This window comes from Alternaria triticimaculans (genome assembly GCF_023758025.1).
Source record: "Alternaria triticimaculans strain BMP 0046 chromosome Unknown scaffold_3, whole genome shotgun sequence".
NCBI classification, from domain to species: domain Eukaryota; kingdom Fungi; phylum Ascomycota; class Dothideomycetes; order Pleosporales; family Pleosporaceae; genus Alternaria; species Alternaria triticimaculans.
This window is the reverse complement of record NW_026055960.1, coordinates 2,657,159-2,676,174: the sequence shown is the minus strand read 5'-3', so window position 1 is coordinate 2,676,174 and position 19,016 is coordinate 2,657,159. Positions and strand designations below refer to the sequence as shown.

At 50.8% G+C, this 19,016-nt stretch overlaps 7 protein-coding genes across 7 annotated transcripts; 4 read left to right on the top strand and 3 right to left on the bottom strand.

Moving 5' to 3' along the window:
• Positions 1 to 376: 376 nt before the first annotated feature.
• On the top strand, positions 377 to 1,479 carry J4E78_003587 (uncharacterized protein; the record flags this gene model as incomplete). The annotated part of the gene is made up of 3 exons (XM_049364225.1): positions 377 to 625; positions 676 to 880; positions 974 to 1,479. 3 exons carry the CDS (start codon positions 377 to 379, stop codon positions 1,477 to 1,479), a joined length of 960 nt encoding a protein of 319 aa, XP_049224890.1.
• Positions 1,480 to 2,140: 661 nt separating this feature from the next.
• J4E78_003586 (uncharacterized protein) lies at positions 2,141 to 3,091 on the top strand (the record flags this gene model as incomplete). The annotated part of the gene is made up of 1 exon (XM_049364224.1): positions 2,141 to 3,091. The coding sequence occupies one exon, from the start codon at positions 2,141 to 2,143 to the stop codon at positions 3,089 to 3,091; it is 951 nt and encodes a 316-aa protein (XP_049224889.1).
• Positions 3,092 to 7,840: 4,749 nt separating this feature from the next.
• On the top strand, positions 7,841 to 9,055 carry J4E78_003585 (uncharacterized protein; the record flags this gene model as incomplete). The annotated part of the gene is made up of 2 exons (XM_049364223.1): positions 7,841 to 8,023; positions 8,075 to 9,055. 2 exons carry the CDS (start codon positions 7,841 to 7,843, stop codon positions 9,053 to 9,055), a joined length of 1,164 nt encoding a protein of 387 aa, XP_049224888.1.
• A 1,652-nt stretch (positions 9,056 to 10,707) lies between these two features.
• On the bottom strand, positions 10,708 to 11,601 carry J4E78_003584 (uncharacterized protein; the record flags this gene model as incomplete). The annotated part of the gene is made up of 1 exon (XM_049364222.1): positions 10,708 to 11,601. One exon carries the CDS (start codon positions 11,599 to 11,601, stop codon positions 10,708 to 10,710), a length of 894 nt encoding a protein of 297 aa, XP_049224887.1.
• A 943-nt stretch (positions 11,602 to 12,544) lies between these two features.
• J4E78_003583 (uncharacterized protein) lies at positions 12,545 to 13,894 on the bottom strand (the record flags this gene model as incomplete). The annotated part of the gene is made up of 1 exon (XM_049364221.1): positions 12,545 to 13,894. One exon carries the CDS (start codon positions 13,892 to 13,894, stop codon positions 12,545 to 12,547), a length of 1,350 nt encoding a protein of 449 aa, XP_049224886.1.
• Positions 13,895 to 14,835: 941 nt separating this feature from the next.
• J4E78_003582 (uncharacterized protein) lies at positions 14,836 to 15,600 on the top strand (the record flags this gene model as incomplete). The annotated part of the gene is made up of 1 exon (XM_049364220.1): positions 14,836 to 15,600. The coding sequence occupies one exon, from the start codon at positions 14,836 to 14,838 to the stop codon at positions 15,598 to 15,600; it is 765 nt and encodes a 254-aa protein (XP_049224885.1).
• A 1,864-nt stretch (positions 15,601 to 17,464) lies between these two features.
• J4E78_003581 (uncharacterized protein) lies at positions 17,465 to 18,224 on the bottom strand (the record flags this gene model as incomplete). The annotated part of the gene is made up of 1 exon (XM_049364219.1): positions 17,465 to 18,224. A coding segment is annotated over one exon (760 nt), but the record flags the coding sequence as incomplete, so codon positions are not given.
• Between the last annotated feature and the right edge of the window lie 792 nt (positions 18,225 to 19,016).

The following is a 19,016-nucleotide window of genomic DNA, read 5'->3' as shown; positions in this document are numbered from 1 at the left end:
TGATCGCCGAATTCGCACATCCATCGCGATCTGGCGACTAGCAAGTTGTTTGAAACCACCAGTCTATCCCCGCGCAAGGCTGCATGTGCCGTATCCGCGACGGTATATAGCAGGTCTATCATGCAACACTACAATCATGCGACAAGCCTACCACGTACATCCATGCTTCTCAGACATCGAGATTGAAGATTCCCGATAACCAGGAACAGTTGCGTCATGCTGCACGCATGTTGAAGCGCCTTACTTATCATCTCTGCGACAGTGCACATGTATTTTGTTATGGATATCATACACCCGTCCTTATGTACTGACATCCGTCAGCACTGTCAGTCTCGCTGCTAGCGCCTTTCAACCACACGGTGTGTCGATGAGCAAGATGGATCACATAGAGGAGACCTTCTACACGGGGAAAGAGATCGCAATTGAGCCCGATCTTGGAGACTTGCGGAAGTCTACCGACAAGGCCCTGCCGGCGCCGCCCAAGACACCGAAAAGGGTGTTGATGAAGTACCGGTTCTCTGCTATCCTTTCGATCGCATTCGCGGTCGCAAGCTTCGTCTTCACGCTGGTACTGGTACTGGCGGGAAGCGATGAGCATATGTTTGGTGGACAGTACATCGTGGCAGTACGTATGCCGACCTCGGTGAAATGAGGACAAATGTTGACGAACCGCAGCTGAACACAACTACGATCGCCCGAGCGAGCTCGCAGTCAGATGCAACATCGATACGATCGGAAGGCGTGGACGGCGAGGCACTAGCAGATGTCTACTATCTCTACCTCAGGACAGTTTGTTCGGGCTCTATTCCCGATGCTCAAGACGCTGCTTCCGATATCGTTGTTGTAGAACTGTGCGAAAGCTATAGCGGAGCCAGTGACAGTGAGTCAAACAACTCCGAAGGTGTTTGAGGCTCGACTGACCATAGTTCTGTAGGGCTATTAACACTCACAACGCCAACTGACGGGTCTCAAGACCCACTCTCCCCAATCATCCTAGTCTCAACCCTCCTCAGGACTATGGCTACCGTATTGGCCGGCGTACGATACACCGTCTTCGCTTCCTTACTCGTCTCGCTCGTCGGTGCTGGCTTCTCCGCCGTATCCGCCATCCCAGCCATCATCTTTCCCCACTCAAAACTTCTCGCCTACTTCAACATCTTCTGGCCATTCCTTGCGAGCGCATTCGCCTTTGTCGCCGCCGTGTTGCTCACGGTGTTGATCTCTGGGGTCTTCTTGGTGGCTGGTGACATCATCGACGTTGCTGGGGGCAAGCTGAGTCAAGGTACATCCGTGCTTTTGATCGTATGGCTGGCATATGTACTAGTGTCATTGTCGGTCGCTTACTGGGGCGTGGTATGGCTCGTGGAAGTCAGGCGATCAGGCCTCACCAGGAGAAAGAGAAGTGATGAAGAGGTCGGGAACTGGAAGAACATCGGGAAAGAGTTATGGAGTGATGTAAAAGGAACGAAAAGATTATGATACCCCGCTCATATGTCGTACGCGGCACATCGTAGCAAAAGCATCCAGGTTGACTGTGCGCTACATTCCTGAGTATTTCGTGCTATGGTGAACGTGCACAAACCCGACTTGTGCTGGTGCTGTTCGGTACTTGCTCGCAAGTCTTCCAGCATATTCAGTCAAATCAGAGTCATATGTTGAGAGTGTGCATCTTGGTGCGGGATTCAGTGCTCGTGCGGCGTGGAGAGTCACTTTCTGAGTTGTGTCAAAGCTCTGAGTTTCTTTGTGTCGAGTTGGCCCTCAACGGTACGCGCCAACGATTGGTTGTCACGGATACTCGCTTCCGTCAGAGTCATATCGACTTCTGTGGGGTGGCACAACGAAGGCCGGTAAGACCACGAGCCGCTCCTGAGTGCACTTAAGAGACTGACTAGCCATACCTGACTCTACCGATTCAAAGTCATACCTGCTCACACTATGCTGCTCGCGCTGAGTAGAGTCACTCAACTTTCCAACTATAAAATGCCTTCTCTGGTGCTTCATTACCTTTGCGCCACACAATTCAGCTTTCAACAGCACAGCAGTCGATTCAACAGCCACACATATCAACGATCAACAAATCAGCATCAACTACACCAATTAACCCTGGACTTGCCACCTTCGAGGCCATCCACATCCAAATATGTCCACTTCGATGCTCCCGCCACCGTTACCGCTCAAGCAGGGCCTCTTGACAGCTAAAAACCTTCACCACCGGATTTGGCAATATGGTAATAGATACGGGCGATACAAGACCACGGAAGAAATCGAAAGTGAGGAAAACCCCACCGAGTTCTGGATTGAAGGCTCCCCGAGGCGTGCCAACTACAAGCGCAGTGAGGGGGATGTTATAAGTCACTTCACTACTCTTCAATCTAAACGAGAAGAAGGGAAGTTGCCGGAATACGATCCTTACTGGGACAAAGAGCTCTTGAGTGACCTTACCAAGGCTGGGGGCACTATTCGCAACATCGTCACACTGGATCTTGGTAGTCTTTGCTACTGCGACGAATCAGACTTCGAAGGTATCGCGCGGGCACATCTGTTCGCTCGCAGTATTCTCAAAGTATTGTCCGACGCGGCAAACGAGGTGACAAGGTCGGGCAACCTTGACCCGTTAGAGGGGGCTAGATTTATTTGTGAAGATGATCACTACGGAAAGGAGGATCTCAAGTACCTTGGAATGAGTTACCTAAGTGACGGAACGGAGGGATGGACCAATGGCGGTCGCATCCTGCAGAGAAACAGCAACGAGGGCGTAGGTTGGTCTTACCTTGAAGGAGGCAACGGCGACTACATCTTCATCACCTTCAACCCCAAGAATCCCATTCGCCAGCTTCTCGCCAATTTGCTCTACACAGCCGATGAATTGAAAGATAGTTCAACCTGGAGAACCGCGAAGCTTGCCAAGCCTCGCGCAATCATTTGTCGAGATCCACAAAAGGAAGGCATAGACGAGCGAGATCCAACCGATTACCGTGTCAGGAACTGGTTCAACATGCACTACGACCAAGTACACAAGTTTGATGAGGGTACCGGGAATAAGATATGGGGAGGAAACATTTATCTCTACACCTTGAAGGCTAAGGTTTAGGGCAATGCCCCTTCGGATTAGAGTGTGCAAGGCTCGGTTTAGGTTCACATTGGGACTTCGGAAAGAAGTAATGATATATTGATGGTGATGGTATACTACAGTGTGGAATGGCCAATGCATGGCTTTCAAGGTTGTGCAATTAGATGCAGGCAGTCCATAGAATGACACTGTAGTAACATACTTGGTGCTCGGAATTGCGTGTTGAACCTCTAGGTATGGACGAGAATATTAAGGCACGATACTTCACTGTCATGTGAGTTCGACCAGGCGTGAAAGAGTGCTTATGGTTGTCGCGATCATGGTGAAATACTGCTAGAGAAATCTCATATACCATGCATTTTACCCACTGTTTGTAGCGTATTGTACGCTTCGAAAGTTTTGAAAGAAGACCTCTAGATAGATTTCTCTTGTGCAAGCGTTCTGTGGCCATGCTGACGCACATTTCCTGCATGACAAATGTGGAGTGTAACGAGATCATGTGTACAATGGCATGCAATCGCTGCCTTAGAAAGACACTTTCGCAACAAGAGCTGATAGGTAGTGATGCATGCCAAACCGAACATTGGTTGTACAAGATCCGAGCATCTGCCATGGCTACATTCCTCGCATGCTATGCCCAGAGGTTGCATCATTGTGCGACGTTCTTCGAGTCGTTGCGAACTACGCAACCACCTCAGATACCCGGAAATGGCACTTGCACGGTTGCCTGCAAGCGACCTTCCTGTTACCAGAGCTGAACAGATCGCTTTGATGACCAGGACGATAGCAAAAATCATTTTGCATGAGTCAAGGTATTACTGCACTCCTGGATAGTGGCACCAGATGGTTCGTGGGCTGTTTTGGCCGTCTTAGTATCTCGCGGAGGTGAGTTCTACGTTTCACTGAACAGTCATAAACGTATAGATAGAACTGTAGTACTCAGCAATTGATATGGGAGTCATAGACTGGGAAATATAAAAGGTAGCTCTTCTACACTCCTGTTACAACCATCGAATCGATACCTGCATACTCACAAAACAAGTTCAACAATTCACCAAGACAGATCCATCATCATGCAAGCGCGACAGCCACCAGCAGCGTCAGCAGGAGCTGATCATTTTGCTCGAGCAGATAAGGCTACGATCAGGGATGCCCTCGCACAGGTGCCTGACAACGAGGGCGGACCATGGAGAGACTTCGACAAAGTCGCCCACATCAAACACAATGGTATAGGACGGCACCCTACCACTGCAGAGCTCCCTCAAAGGAAAGAGCTCGTTCGAAAGGGAGACCTCGCTCCAGAGGAAGAGTTTTGGATCAAAGAAGCGCGCTCTAAAGCAGCTCATGAGTGGGTTGTGGAACACGTCAGACTCTTTTGGTACCATAATCTTGCCTCCCCAGTACAAATAATTTTGACGGATATCGGACACTCTCAGATGGAACGACCCGACGAAGAACCGCTCAAGGAACATTGGGCATTGACGAACATAGTTGCTCAAACACGAACAACCATCCGAAGAGCGGTAGTCATGGGTTTAGGTACGATATTCAAAGCCGAAGGAGGAAAGTTCGAGCAAGCCATCTGTACCCATCTTTTGGCACGCCATGTCATTGTCGCTCTGCTCGGGAGAGCGAAACGTGACAATCCGTAAGTTGAAACTATCATTATAGATGTACACTAACGCGATATCTCAAGTTTTGATCCTCGTCCATTGGAGATCATATTTGAGGATCCCTACTACTCGGAAGATGACATTAAATTCCTACAAGAAGAGTTCATCATCGACCCTCTCGTCAGAGTCCGCGCGAGTAAAGATGGGAGTGGGTGGAACGAGACACGCGTTCGATTTGCACTGGACGAGAACGCGTACGCGTTCATCACTTTCGGCCTGAAAACTCCGCTTCGTCAAGTCCTCGCTGGACATACCTGGGGCGAGAGGGCACCTTACGCTCCACACGCAGGTTGGCTGCCACCAAAGAGACCCAGTCTTGTCATCTGCCGACCCTGGTGGGAGGAATCTGGCTTTGATCAGAGCGATAGTCGGGTTGTAGATTGGCTGGAGAGGTATTATGACCCATGGGAACTGTTAGAAGGCGATGTTGAGGGCGTGGGCAATTCGTGGGCTTATGTTTTGCATGCGAGCCACTGATGACTGGTGGGAATGGCCTCTAGTCGAACTAAGTAGATAGAAATGCAGATGAAATGGAAGAGGGAATGATGGTTTGGACATATCTTCTACACATAAGCTGGTGACCTCAGGATGGCCTAACTTGGTGTTCTAGAAGGCAAGCTTAATGTTCCAAACCAAGCTTTGGCCATGGCTTCATTCCCCGGACTGGTCGTTGGAAGACTCAGAGTTACTATGCGACACGTGCATTCATCGGCCTTTCGCTTCGCAAACCAGCACAAGGTACTTCGGCAAAAGATTCATCAGCGACAAGCTGTAATATCAGAGCTTGACGAATCAATGTGGGCAAAAAGGACTACTAAAGTGACCATCTTGCATGGCTCGAAGTCTTACTGCCGTAAGATGGAGTGGGGGTTAAGAGAACATTGGGAAAGAGATAGGACTTAATATAAAAAGGAAATGGTATGACAATTTTAGGTAGTATCCATCAGAGTACCTGACCGCTCCGTCTCTCCATTCCAAGCCAACAAATAGATACAAGAGTGCTAATAGTGCAACAATGTCTCCCCCATGATTGGCGAATCGCGATCCGTGATGATCGGTTTGTTCGTATACGTTCCAAGCCAGTCTACCACCCTTGAATTGCTGTGGTCTCTTTCCAATATGTCTATTCCTTTTCTGCAGATGACTGCTATTGGCTTCTTGGGTGGCGTCTCACCAGCTCTCTCCGTCTGGAGAAAATCGGCCATCAACTCGCGGTATGGATTGCTTGGCCTGAGAGTGATAAAGAGCGTTTCTCCGCTCTCGTGCAGTTTTGACCATCCTTGCCCACTATAACCGACATGAGACTTAACGCGGTCGGAGAGGTTTGAGAAATGATCCGCGATGAAATTTGTATCCCGCTGGGTGTACCAGCCGTCTTCAAAATAGATTTCAATTCCGGGGGCCTCGTTTCCCAGCTTGTTTCTGCGTTTGTGTTAGTTTTCGATAGGGCCAAAGCCTTATTTCGTCTTACTCTTGTATATTAGCCGCAGACACGACAGCCTGACATATTTCATAGACTAATAAGTGTTGCCTGATGTTCGCCTGAACGGTCCCTTGCTTGTGGAACATAGATCCGATGCCTGCGACGAAGATGCGGCGTATGCCAGGAGTGATATCGACGAATTTGTTGCGCAGGTCCTCTTCGTTCACGTGTCTGAACTCTCTATTCTTCATCTTCGTATTGAAATGATCAATCCATTGGGTCTCCACCTCTTCCTTTGACGCCCAAAATTCGGCGTCGTTTGGTCGTGGGGTCCACTGTGTCCACACAACGTCTGCGTTTATCTCCTCTCCATTCCTAACCCGCTTTTGAAATTCCTCGCTCTTGGCCATTTCTTCGTACGTGCTGAAGAAAATCTCCCGCCGGTTCCAAGGGCAGCAGATCAACTTCCTCCAAACCGGGTTGCCATTGTTCACATCGTGGATGTCTACGCCGGCGTCCTCCAGGCGTGTCGGCTTCGGAACTTGTAAATGACCCGGGTCTGTTGCACTCGCCATGATTACAGGTTCTGGTGATGTATTTGTGGTTGTAGGTAGACTTCGAGAGGCTTGGTGGCTGATGAAGGAGATCAACTACATAACTAGAAAACGGCCTTTTATACCTAGGCATTACTCATAAACTCCACATCAGTCACAGACTTCCAGCTGAGAGTTACCGACTCAGTGACCAACGACCTTGGAGTCATGTCTATCTTACCGTAGTGCACGATCAGGAGGTAGCCGCATCGATGGTTATCTATGACATGAAGAGGCATGAGTGACTGTGCTTTCTCGTAAGCAATACCCAAACCGCTCTCGTGTAGCCTCACGTACAGCGCCAGGACTACCAAGCAGACATGATTTCTTTGTCCTCGGAACGTCATACGACGCGAGGACCATCAAGCTAGAGCCATATGATAGCCAACGTGTCCGTTCAACATTTGGTGTCACAGAAACTGTCACACGGCACAACCAGTCATCGATTGGTAGGATTCTTGAAGAGTCATTAACATATGAGTGGGCATTCAGGTTCATTTCCCTGGCTTCATCTTTCGAGTCGCCCAGCATCGGTATCATGAACATCGACCTAGGTATGTATAATAAGCTTCTGCGTACTTCAAGAATGTTTCAATGTTGACTCTCACAGTATTTTCCACTTGAATCTTGTAACGCGCATTTGTATATATACAACAGTCTCGCGCAGTTGCAACAACAGAGGCGGTCCACATCGAAGTTGTGAGCGTTATCCGGTCTCAGTCTACCGCGGCACGAGCATACTGCGCACTTCTTCAGGCTGATGCATACTATGCTCACGCCTAATATGAGTATGGCATGATTTGATGATATTGGTGATTATGAAAGCAGTGACGGGAGGTGGAGGGGACGTTACACCAATATGGCGGATTGAAGCTCAAAACGTGACGGTTCTAGAAGGCAAGCTTATCGTTCCTGCGCTAGCGGGGTGGCGAACAGGACGTGATCGTCAGCCAATCATGGCGTGAGATCGCCCCACCGCCTCCGCTAGCGCCAAGCTCAGGGTCAAGTACTCCACAAACTTCGAGAGCTGGACCCCTCTGCCCTTCACTCACTCTGCAATTGTTCTTTACGACTGCCCAACATGCGGTCTTCAGTCTCTACCGCGACAGTGCCGTCAAAGGAGCCTGTCCCCCGAAGCTTCACTGTCAAAGGGGAGAAACAGCAGGAGCCAAAAGCCAAGAATGAACACGACCACTTTTTCTGGACATACACCGAAGAGCCCCATAGGACACGACGAATGGCCATTATCAAGGCGCACCCTGAGGTATGATTACTATCAAACTGTTGCAATTGAGCATCACCTAATTGGGTTCAGGTCACGAAGCTCTGTGGTCCTGAGCCTCTCACCAAATACGTCGTCCTACTCGTCGTCTCGATCCAAATCCTCTGCGCATACCTCCTCCGCGACACGCCCGTCATATCATGGACTTTCTTCCTTACCGCATACGTAATCGGTGCCACAGCCAACCAGAACCTGTTCCTCGCCATTCACGAGATATCGCACAACTTGGCTTTCCGATCGCCTCAGGCAAACAGAATCTTTGCCGTGTTTGCGAACCTGCCAATTGGCATTCCATACAGCGCCTCATTCAGACCCTATCACCTGACGCATCACAAGTCGCTGGGTGTCAATGGCCTTGACACCGACCTGCCGACTGCTTTTGAGGCTATCTTCCTTGACTCAGTCGCTGGCAAGGCCTTCTTTGCGACCTTCCAGATCCTCTTCTACGCCCTCCGACCTATGTTCGTTTACGCCCTGCCAATGACCAAGATCCACCTCTTCAACGTCGTTGTACAATTAGCCTTCGACTTCGCGCTCGTTCGATTCGCAGGAGGAAGGGCATTGGGCTACCTGATCATGAGCAGCTTCCTTGCCGGATCTCTACACCCGTGCGCAGGTCACTTCATCGCCGAGCACTACGTTTTCGAGAAGCCCAAGAAGGACCCGTCGAACCCCGCCAACAAGATCCCACTTCCCGAGACCTACTCGTACTACGGACCTCTCAACTTCTTCACCTACAACGTCGGTCTGCACAACGAGCACCACGACTTCCCTGCGATCCCCTGGACGCGCCTCCACGCGTTGAACCGAATCGCGCACGACTTCTACAAAGACTTGCCGCAACACAAGAGCTGGGTGTACGTTATTTACCAATTCATCTGGGACAAGGACATCAGTCTCTGGTGCAGGATCAAGAGAGAGGAGGGCGGCCGCAAGGTTGGCGCTGGAAGTGGATGGAACGAGGAAGAGTTGGGCTCCAACGAGAAGAAAGGACCCATCCCTGGTGTCCTATAGATCATTGTTAGATGATTTGCATATTTGGCGTTCTGAGCGGCCTGGTTTCATAAGAGCATAGAATCAAGAAGTATTATTCGTTATCAACAAATTCGCCTTGCAATACAATACATCCTTACAGTAGTGGCCAGTCTGTTCGTGCTGACAACATATAGCACGACCAACATACCTCCAATCTAGCATCACGCTTCTGCCGTCCAGCTCAAACATGCCCAACAGCAGCAAGCTGCCAAAACGTCTTCCCCTCCCTCTTGACCTCCTGACAATAGGACCACCTCGTCCCACCCACAAACGCCATCCCCGAAAACATCCTGACCAACTCCGCCGCCGGCGACCCCCTCGGGAAAGGTCCCTGGGTCGGTGGCGTCGCTCCATCCACGCCCACAGCATGCGCAGGATACTGCGGATAGAACATCAAGTGCGTCGCTCTCAACGTCTTGTAGAACGGAATCAGGAAGCCCATGTCTATATCCCACGCCCACAACCATGACTGCATGACAGGAGCCGGCATGGTAGTAGGCGCCGCACCAATTCCCGCCATCGTAACCCAAAGATCTATACCGTCTTTCCTCTCGGCGAAGATGGAACTAACAGCTATACTCCGGTTGTCAGGCGTGGACTCAACGGTTAAAACGACGTCTCTGATGAAGACGGTGGCGGGGGTGGTGGCTGTTCGTCGCAGGCAAAATTTCACCGCAATCATATCCTTCGTTTCTTCGCCCAGGAAAGGCAGTGTGGGAGCCAGGGTCCATTCATACTTCTTTGATATACCGATGCTGAAGGACCACTTGTCGTTGTTGGAGTAGGTGAGGATTGTGCGTTGAGGCGTTTCTGTTACTGGAGCGTAGAAGTAGGGTGTTGGTGGGGAGTAGGTTGATGGGCTGCCGGTGGTGAAGGGGTGGGGAGTTTGGGGTGGTGTCTGCGTTGCTTTGCTTGATGGCGACTCTCTTGGGCCATCGAAGTAGTGGAACTTCGGAGGCTGAAACGGAGCAGTCCCCCTCGATGTAGTTCGGGGCGGTGGAGGCCTTTTGAAGCCTGGTGCATCGGAGGCAGGCGCCGGAGGAGGTTGCGCTGGAGGTTGCGCTGCAGGAGGTCTCGCTTGGGGAGGTCGCGCAGTTGGTGTATTTGATGGCCTCACTACCCGCGCTAGTGTCTTGTTGTAGCTCTTTCTCTTCGCCGGGTCGAGCAGCACTTCCTGCGCAGCCGTCGCTAGCTTGAAAGTTCGTGTTCGCTGCTCGATCTCCGCTGTCGACAAGTGCAGGGTCTTGTCGGGATGGTTCTTGAGCGCAACCCGCCTATATGCCTTTTTGATCACGGCGTCATTAGCTTGGATATCGACACCGAGAACCTGATAGTGATTCGCGTTAGCCATGATCAAATGCAGAAAAAAGACGAGGGTCAAAGAGGTGGCGTTGGCGATGGTGTGTTCGTCCGGAAAATACGAAATTTCTAGTACGACAGGGAAATAAGCGCTGTGATGGTGAAAGTGAGTATGCTAGATGAAGCGCACGCTGTGAAAAGACATCAAGTAAATCTGCCCTTCTCATGATCACCTATTCAACGTCTCAGTTCTGCTGTCCGATCACCCCTTCTCGTCTTCTGCTATCGTTGGCCAAGGGTGGTTGGACATCGATATAGAACCACACAGCTTCTCACAGCTCCTCAATCCTCTTAACCCGTCGTTCTTTATCCAAAACCACCCTAACCATCCTACCGTTATCATCAAACAGTCCTTCGCGCAGACGCTCTAGGTATATCTCATAACTTGGCATATACCCATCAATGAACGCGCGAACCTGCTCATCCGACATCCCCGACCCCTTGGCCTCAATCATCTTGTGCTCTTGCTGCAGCCGCCACGTGTAAACGTTCCTTAGATCATCCGTATCGATATGAATGAAGAAGTCAAAGTGCTGAGGTCCCATGAAGGCGTCACAGTAACGCTTCAGGTTGTCGTTCACCTCAAACAAGTGGGGAAGCTGATGATTTGCAGGGGTGTTGACTGTGAGCTTTCCGGCTTTTGCCAACGAGTGTCGTTCTTCGATGAATGACTGTGCAACGGGCTGGAAGCCGACGCACCAGCCTTCGAAGACGACAACGTCAGGCTTTTGCGACATTTTTGGCCATTCTGATTCTGGTGCCCGGTCGCCTTCGCCGTTGTACTTGCTCTTGTCGAAGCTGGGTATCTTGAGATCGCCTTTCCCAGTATACTCTTTCAAATTGCCGAAGAACTTTTGAGCTAGCTGCTCATCATGTGTACCAGGCTGTCCGCGAGTACGGTAGAGCTTGTTGTTTGGATCACGATCCCGCTGGGCCACTAGCTCATCATGCGTCTTGTAGAAATCGTCCAGTGAAACTGTGATCGTATGGAGGCCATGGTCTTTCGACAGAATCTTGACCAGCTCTGATGCCCATGTCGATTTGCCTGAGCCTTGCAGACCGGTGATACCAAGTATGATAGGCTTTGATGACTCCTGATGTTGCGACTTGATCTTGGGAAGTAGGACTTCGAGCGTCCTTCGTATGTTGTCTGGTAGGCTAGACATGACGTAAACTTTCCGGTATGTATAGTCCTGCAATCCTGAGGTACGACCAGTGTTGGCTCTCGTCTAGCCCTGGCTGTCATCCGAAGTATATATTAGCGGACATGTATAGTCCGGAGTGAAGTCATTCGTACCCGCCGCATCGATGTCGGCCCGAGCGCACCCCGCACTTTCCACGAGCTGTCAAAGTACCATCTGTCACCACCCCAAAGACGAGGCTGCAAACCAAGAATCTGAATATGTAACCTCCCATGCAGAGCCATGCGCTTACGGTCGTACAAACCGTTATCGCCCCTGCCGTTATATTGCCTATTCCCTCGCTACCGGCAACAACCACCTAACACGACACCGCCGTGTCAAATTTCCACAACACCCAAACCAATAAGCTACGCAGCGGCACAACACCAAGCAAATTACCGCTGCGGCCTCGCTACCACGATCTAAAGCCAGGGCGAGCAGAAGACGAGTTACAAAGTTACTGCGTTAGGAAAGAAAAGAGGAAAAGTGTGGATTGTGGCATGCGATTTCACGGTTCCGACTGTGACAGTTCACCGCCTCTTACGCTCGTGAACCACTGCAGGTGACGGGGTCGAAATTGCGGTCGCGCAAGCGTCCCAGACATGGTTACGGAAAGTTGTGCGCTGTTCGTGTTTTCTTGTGGTTCTGCGTGCTATTTTTGGTAGCTAAGGGAAAGGAAAGGGACGGTTCAAGTGCGCGAGTCATGCAAGTACAAACTCCTTTCCTCATATAACCGCGATGGCAGGTGCGGGTTCCATACTCGTCAGTTTCTCGAGTCTTTTGGCTGTCATCTGGTACACGTCTGGCAATCCCGTCGCGCCCCAGTCTTCACCATTCATGAGCTTCACCAACCCAGGTGCTGCTGTGAAGATTCGCGCCATCCCACTGTCCCGATGTTAGCCTCGCACTTCTTCGTGGACTATTGAACTTACTGTCCATGATGGCCGGCACAGATATATTGACCAGGCTTTCCGGGCAGCTCTCCGACGAACGGTACGCCATCCGCGCTCAACCCGATGATGCCGCTCCAACTATACTCAAAGCCTTCCCCTGGACCTGTGGGAACGTCTTTCCAACCTTCGAAATCTGATTCTGCAAACTTCCTGACGTGCTTTGTCACATTCTCCAGGTTCGCAATTCCATCATTGATGCAATTCCCTGGGTTCTTCTCAACCCATGCATCTAGTTCCTTTTGGCCTGGATTGGAGCCACCGAACATAATGTTGCCATCGGAAGACGAACGCGGGTTGATGCTGAATAATGCGCCATCCGGAAGCAGAACACCATAGGAGTTACTGATAGCCTTTGACCCGCTGAAGGCTTGCGGTGGAACTACTCTGTTGCACATATGCGGCTTGGGCGTGATGATACCGCGAAGTGATGGCTCGAGTGCTGCACTGTATGCATTCGTAGCATGCACAACGACGTCACATGCGATGTCTCCTCGCTCCGTATGGACCATCCATCTTCGAGATCCTGTCCCATCTGAGATTGACTTCGCAGTAGTGCGAGTTTGGAGATTGGCGCCCTTGCTGATATTGTCGCGCATGATATGTGCAGTCAACTTCCAAGGTTGCAGAGTCGATGCCTGCCATGCATAGCATGCTTTCGCATTCTTGATCCGAGACTTTTGCGCCGCTTCAATGGGATCGTGGGTAACTTGGATATGGTCGACCTTTCCACCTGCTTCCGCGTACCTATCGAATATTTCTTTGGCTATCTTCGCAACTTCGTCGTCAAGGGGAACGTCCAGGGTCTCTCCAACCCAGAGATCGCAATCCACGTTGTTCTCCTTGACGTATGCTACCAACGCTTCCCACGTAGCTTGCTCGTTGTCCAAGATCTTGATCGCCTGCTCATGGCCGTACGCTTTGGCGTGTTTCTCGTAACCTCGCCACTGATCAGGTTTGCAGTGGCCCGCGTTACGACCTGTTGCGCCGGAGCAGAACTCTCTTGCTTCGAGTACAACGAGTTTCTTCTCAGGAAACGTCTCGAGATGGTGCTTAGCAACGAGCGTACCTGTAAGACCAGATCCAATGATGACCGTATCGGCTTCATGTGGTAGCTCATCGGTAGTGCGGTGATCTAGGAGTGGATCGCATCGAACTTGCTGTAACCAATACGAAAGCGACTGTCCACCTTGTTTTGGGAATCCCGTACGGCCGTGACCTTGTGGTTGCGATGCATACTCTTCCACATTGAGGGCGGCTGATGTTTCTGGAAGAGTGACGCTGGGTGCACCACCCAATCTGGGGTCATCTGAGTCCACTTGCTTCATATTGAAGCGGCAGGTGTGTGTGTACAAGATGAGGCTTTCGGAAGGCTGAACACGTTAACAAAAGTCATGCTTCAAGCCTTGTTTCATAGTATCACGGCGAGTTCGCACATCTTTACACCACCCGCTTACTTACTCTTCGCTGCAGTTGACCGTCGTGGCTGCGTGTGAATCTGGCGTGGAGTATTGGGTGCACAGCCCGGGGATAAGCTGTCAGTCGCACCTTGCCCCACATGCTCGTCACTTGCTGCTGCTACATCATCAGACTGGCGGTATTCCAGCCACCTCGACAAACTCTCTGAATGCTTCCGCCCATCTTCTTCGTATGATCATTACTACACAGTCTGAAGCAGTCGCTAGTCTCTGCCTTCCAAATGTCGACACATTGCGACTCAAGAAGTAGCTGCGCACGAAGCCCATGTCATCCCACGAGTTGCCGCCTGAGTCGCTGCATCATACCCCTGACTAGTCGATGTCTCCTTCGTTTTCGGCAGGCGGGCGCCTTGTCTCTCTGAAGCTGGTCAGAAAACACTTCGTGAAGATGCCAGATACGCGTAGAGCAAGGAAATCGAGCCAGGCGTTGATGCCGACCGTCACATGATTTTGGTGTTCCTCTAACCAGGATTAATAACTTTCGCTAGCGCCAAAAGTGACCAAGATAGAGAACTAATTAACCAGGACAAATAACTTTTTGACCCGGATCAATAACTTTTTAACCCGGATCATTATACTCATTTCCCGGAGACGGTGACACGGCAAAAAATAAACACGCGTCCCCTACAGTCGCTCCGAGACAGCTCCCGCTTCTCATGTTGTTATCTCAACGTCTCTCCGCGCAACGCGCGTGTTTATCTTGGACATCTTGACGCGACGCGTAAATACTGCATCTTCAGAAACCACAATACATTACCATCACGTCCACGTCCTACGGAATCGAAAGCGGCATGGAAGCACCACGTAAACGCCAGCGCGTCGACACCGACCAATGTCCAATCGCGCAGCCAACGTTCGCCGACCTTATCGCCGAATATCACGCCAAAGCTGATCTCCAGTATTGCATCGAACTGCTGTTGCATGCAGACGACGATGGCGAGCTCACCAAGCAAATACTTCTCAAGGCAGCTCTAGCTACACCAGAGATCGCCGCAACCCTGCGCAATCACAAAGAGGAATACATTGAGCGAGAGCGTCACAAGGTCATCAGTTTCAGCAGTCACGTCGATAAAGTGATTTATTCAATCGAAGACCGTTACATGGATCTGAGCGGTTCCGAGCAATATGACGCCGCTTCCGACGTCATACGACAAATAGAAGAAGCGTTTACACTCATTGTCGAAGAAGCCACTCAAGAGTATGCTTCTCTCGGAACGAAAATAAACGCGCTTATAGCTCTGCGCTGCATCGCAGTGTCGATATGCGGAGGCCAAGAGGAGATCGGTAAACAAATCCGTAATCATTTCCAGAGTGATGACTCTTTGGAAAGCTCAATGGACGCCGTGATTGACGAGATGAGCGTGGAGGAATGCGAGAGGGTGTGTGCCCTAGAATATTCGGGTAGGCCGTTCCTAAAAGCAATGGAGCAACTCAAGGAGCTTGCCGACGATCATTGCGTTTTCGAGGGGCTCCAAGACGTGATCGCAAATCTTACTTGTGAGGATGAGACGGACGAGGACGGGGAAGGCGAAGGCGAAGAAGAAGAAGAGGCGTAAGAGGAAATGGGCAGCGAAGTCCTGCTGCAGCGCCCCTCAAACCGACGCGATGGACCGATGGATATTGGCCGAACACAAGAAGGAGACAGCGAGAAGAGGCTGATCTGCAATCCGAGTTTGGGCTGACTTCTTGTCATTGACCTCGGGATGTTAGGACTTCATATCGCCGACAGCTTCTAGTACCATTGCCTAGTATTTTTATCCCAAGTTGTGTACGCCGCTAGCATCTGCGCAGCCCCCAGCTGAGCACCACTTTCAATTCTTCGCGTTGCATGAGACTCTCAACTGCGTTTGGATTGACCCCTAAGCCGCCTAATGTGGACCCACTAGTGGGTGGGGCGGCCAATGAGAGGGCTCGTAATTGGGCTTCGAACGTCGATGTGAGTGAAGGCCATTGAGAGCTGCAAGAACTTTGACTTTTCCGGACGGAACAGAGATCACGATCCAGTACAAATGCTCCACTTATTAAAATGACCTTCTCTTTTTCGCGGTGGAACTTGCCGGATCGCGTAACCTCGCGACGCTGTCGCGACAATACGTTCACTTTTCCTCGCCTTTTCGCAAAACGCGTATTATATCACGTTCATAATCTATCTGCTCAACAAAATGATGGAGCCACCGCTCAAGCGACAGCGCGCTGAGAGCGACGTAAGTCCACCTATGATAGCCAAATCATCTACGCCCTCGAACCCGAATATACCGATTTACGACCTTTGGACGGCATTAAGTGCCCTCGACAAGTCACAAACAGATCATACTTTCAGCCAGACAATGCTCGTCAAACTAAATCTCCGCAACCCTTCAATCGGAGCCCAAATCCGACAAGAGTACCATTCTCACCTGCAACGGCAAAAAGAGATGCACGCAGAACGAGAACAGCGCAAAGACTTTTCATACTGTGTTGACGCGCTTAAAGAGGTTATACATCATGAAGAAGCAAAGGCAGCGCACCTACCAAGAAATCCAGAACAAATTGCAAACTGCTTCATCACAAAGATGCGCGAAATCTGGCGCCGAACATACGACTATTCGTCGTTTGAAACGAAGAAGTCGGCACTGGACACGCTTAGACGAATGGCATTTGCATGGCTTAATACACGGGACAAAGAATTGCAGAAGCGGCTTTCAGGGTGGATTACCGAGGACCAATCCGATGAGTACTGTCTCGGCATGCTTGCGATCCTCAGAGACATGTCGGGGCAAGAACGCAAAGAACTGGCCAATATGCCAGTGGACGGGGCGACGATGGCGACTACGGGGGAGATGCGCCGAGGGGGAAACCGGTTCATGGATAAGATGCAGGAGTTGAGGGAACGTCTTCATGAGACTTGGTTGATTTGTGGCATGCATTTGTATGGTTTTAGCGAGGAATTGTTTTGGTGGGGTCGTGGGAATGAGGAGGCGAGTGATGATGGAAGTGATGACGGGAGTGATGGCGAGGACGGTTCCGAGGATGAGTATGGTACGCCGCCTTATTGGGAGGACCCCACTGAGTAGGAGCATGGAGCATGGAGCACACATAGAGTGGCTATACGTGCGGAGATTATGCCATGGGGAAAGAAAGAGGCGTCAGCTAGCTAACGACGAAGGCGAAGTTACTAATAGTGTTTTATGGAACGGAACATGCGTAAAAGCGCGTTGTGAGATACCACGAACCCATCCTGAACGTTCAAACCCAACACTCTGAGTGAGATGCAAGGGTGCGAGCTGTAGGGATGTATGTATGTGTGTTCGGAGGACAGGACGAGAACGTCACGCACAAACATCCCTACAGCTCGCATCCCTGCATCTCACTAAGACTCCACTCGCCATGAAGCACTCACTCCCGCAGCCCGTTCTTCAAAAGTACTCTCCTACCCACACCCTAGATACCATCCTCATAATCCGCCTCCATGGCTAACTCCGGATCGAAATCAGAGCCATCCTCCTCAATGTCCTCCGGCCATATCTCCAGCGGCCGCACGAAAGGAGCGAAGTTGATCTCAAAGCCCGCATCGAGTAAATCCCGTTCTTTCAGCTCAAGGAACTTAGTATGAAACGTCCCTCTCCAACATCCAGTCTCATCTACTGTAACTCTGGCTCCATCTACTGCCATCCTGCACACCAGTTCGCGCTCTTCATAAGTCAAGGAGTGTACGATGTCTGCCATGCTGGGGGCGACTCTGCCCCCATCTTCGGTGTTGATATGATCTACGACCGCGGCCCGCAATTTCTTGTCTGGGATCTGGACTATCAAGACGAGCAGCTTCCTCAGCGCATCCAAAGCGTTTTTCTTGGTGCCGAAAGACGAGAATTCGTATGTTCGACCGCAAATTCTGCTCACACTGGTGAAAAACGTCGATTCGATTTTCGAGGAAACACTAGGGATCTCTGCCGGTGTTGTGGCACCGGCGCTTGTGCTAGGGATGGCATAGTCAAGCTTTTTGATGTCCTTTTGGAAGTCAACGACCATGTTCTTTTCCTTTTCCAAGTAGGCGTCGTAGGCTTCGTTGATTCTGGCTGCGACTGCGGGATCCTCGGCGGCTAGCTTGTGGAGGAGGCGGTGGCTGAAGGGCTTGAAATCGTTGTTGTCGGCAGATGCTGAATCAAGGGCCTCGATTCTTTTGAACATGTCGGGGGGAAATCTGGTGCCGAGTGCTGTAGCAGATGACTCTACAGTCGGGGGCGGATCTGCATTTGATGTGGTAGTAGGCAAATGTGAGGGTACGGTGTCGGCGCTGTCAGCACGCTGGCGCTTGAGAGGTGGTTCCATGCCGTTGAAGTTCTATCAAGGGATGCTATGTATCAAAGGATTCCGCAGTCTGCGCAGGGAAGTGGATAATAGACGACATTGTCGCGCGGAAAGAGCGAGACTTTACGCGTTGCGAGACGGTCCGAAATGACGTACCTAGGTAGTTTGGGCTTGGACGCGGCAAGGAGAACTATTGCTTTTTTTCGGAGTCTCTGCCGTATGGATCGTAAACCTTATCGAGAGATAAGGTGATTGTTCCATTGCTCCTCTTATGTATTGCAGGCCATGCCACGAACACGAATTCATGTAGCGCGGATACAGATTATGCCTTCCTCTTACGCGTCGATCGACGCACAGACCACATCCCTCAAATGTCGCTACTGCGATATGGCTACTTCCGCACGTAGCATCATCTTGCAACAAAGTAAGGTTATCAACAGTCTTTCATTCGAAAGAACTCAATGCGCAAACATCCGTCGTCACTTGAGCAAACCCCTAACAATCTCGCGTTGCGATGCATCATCCATCCCAAACACTTCAGTTACCTCCATTCTCGGTGCATGCAGTACATGTTCCACCCGCTGAAAAGCTCACTCCCCGCCTAATCCACGACGAGCAAGAATCCTCGACTTCTTCCTCTCCATCACCATCTTCGTCTTCATCAACACCCTCCTCTCTACCACCC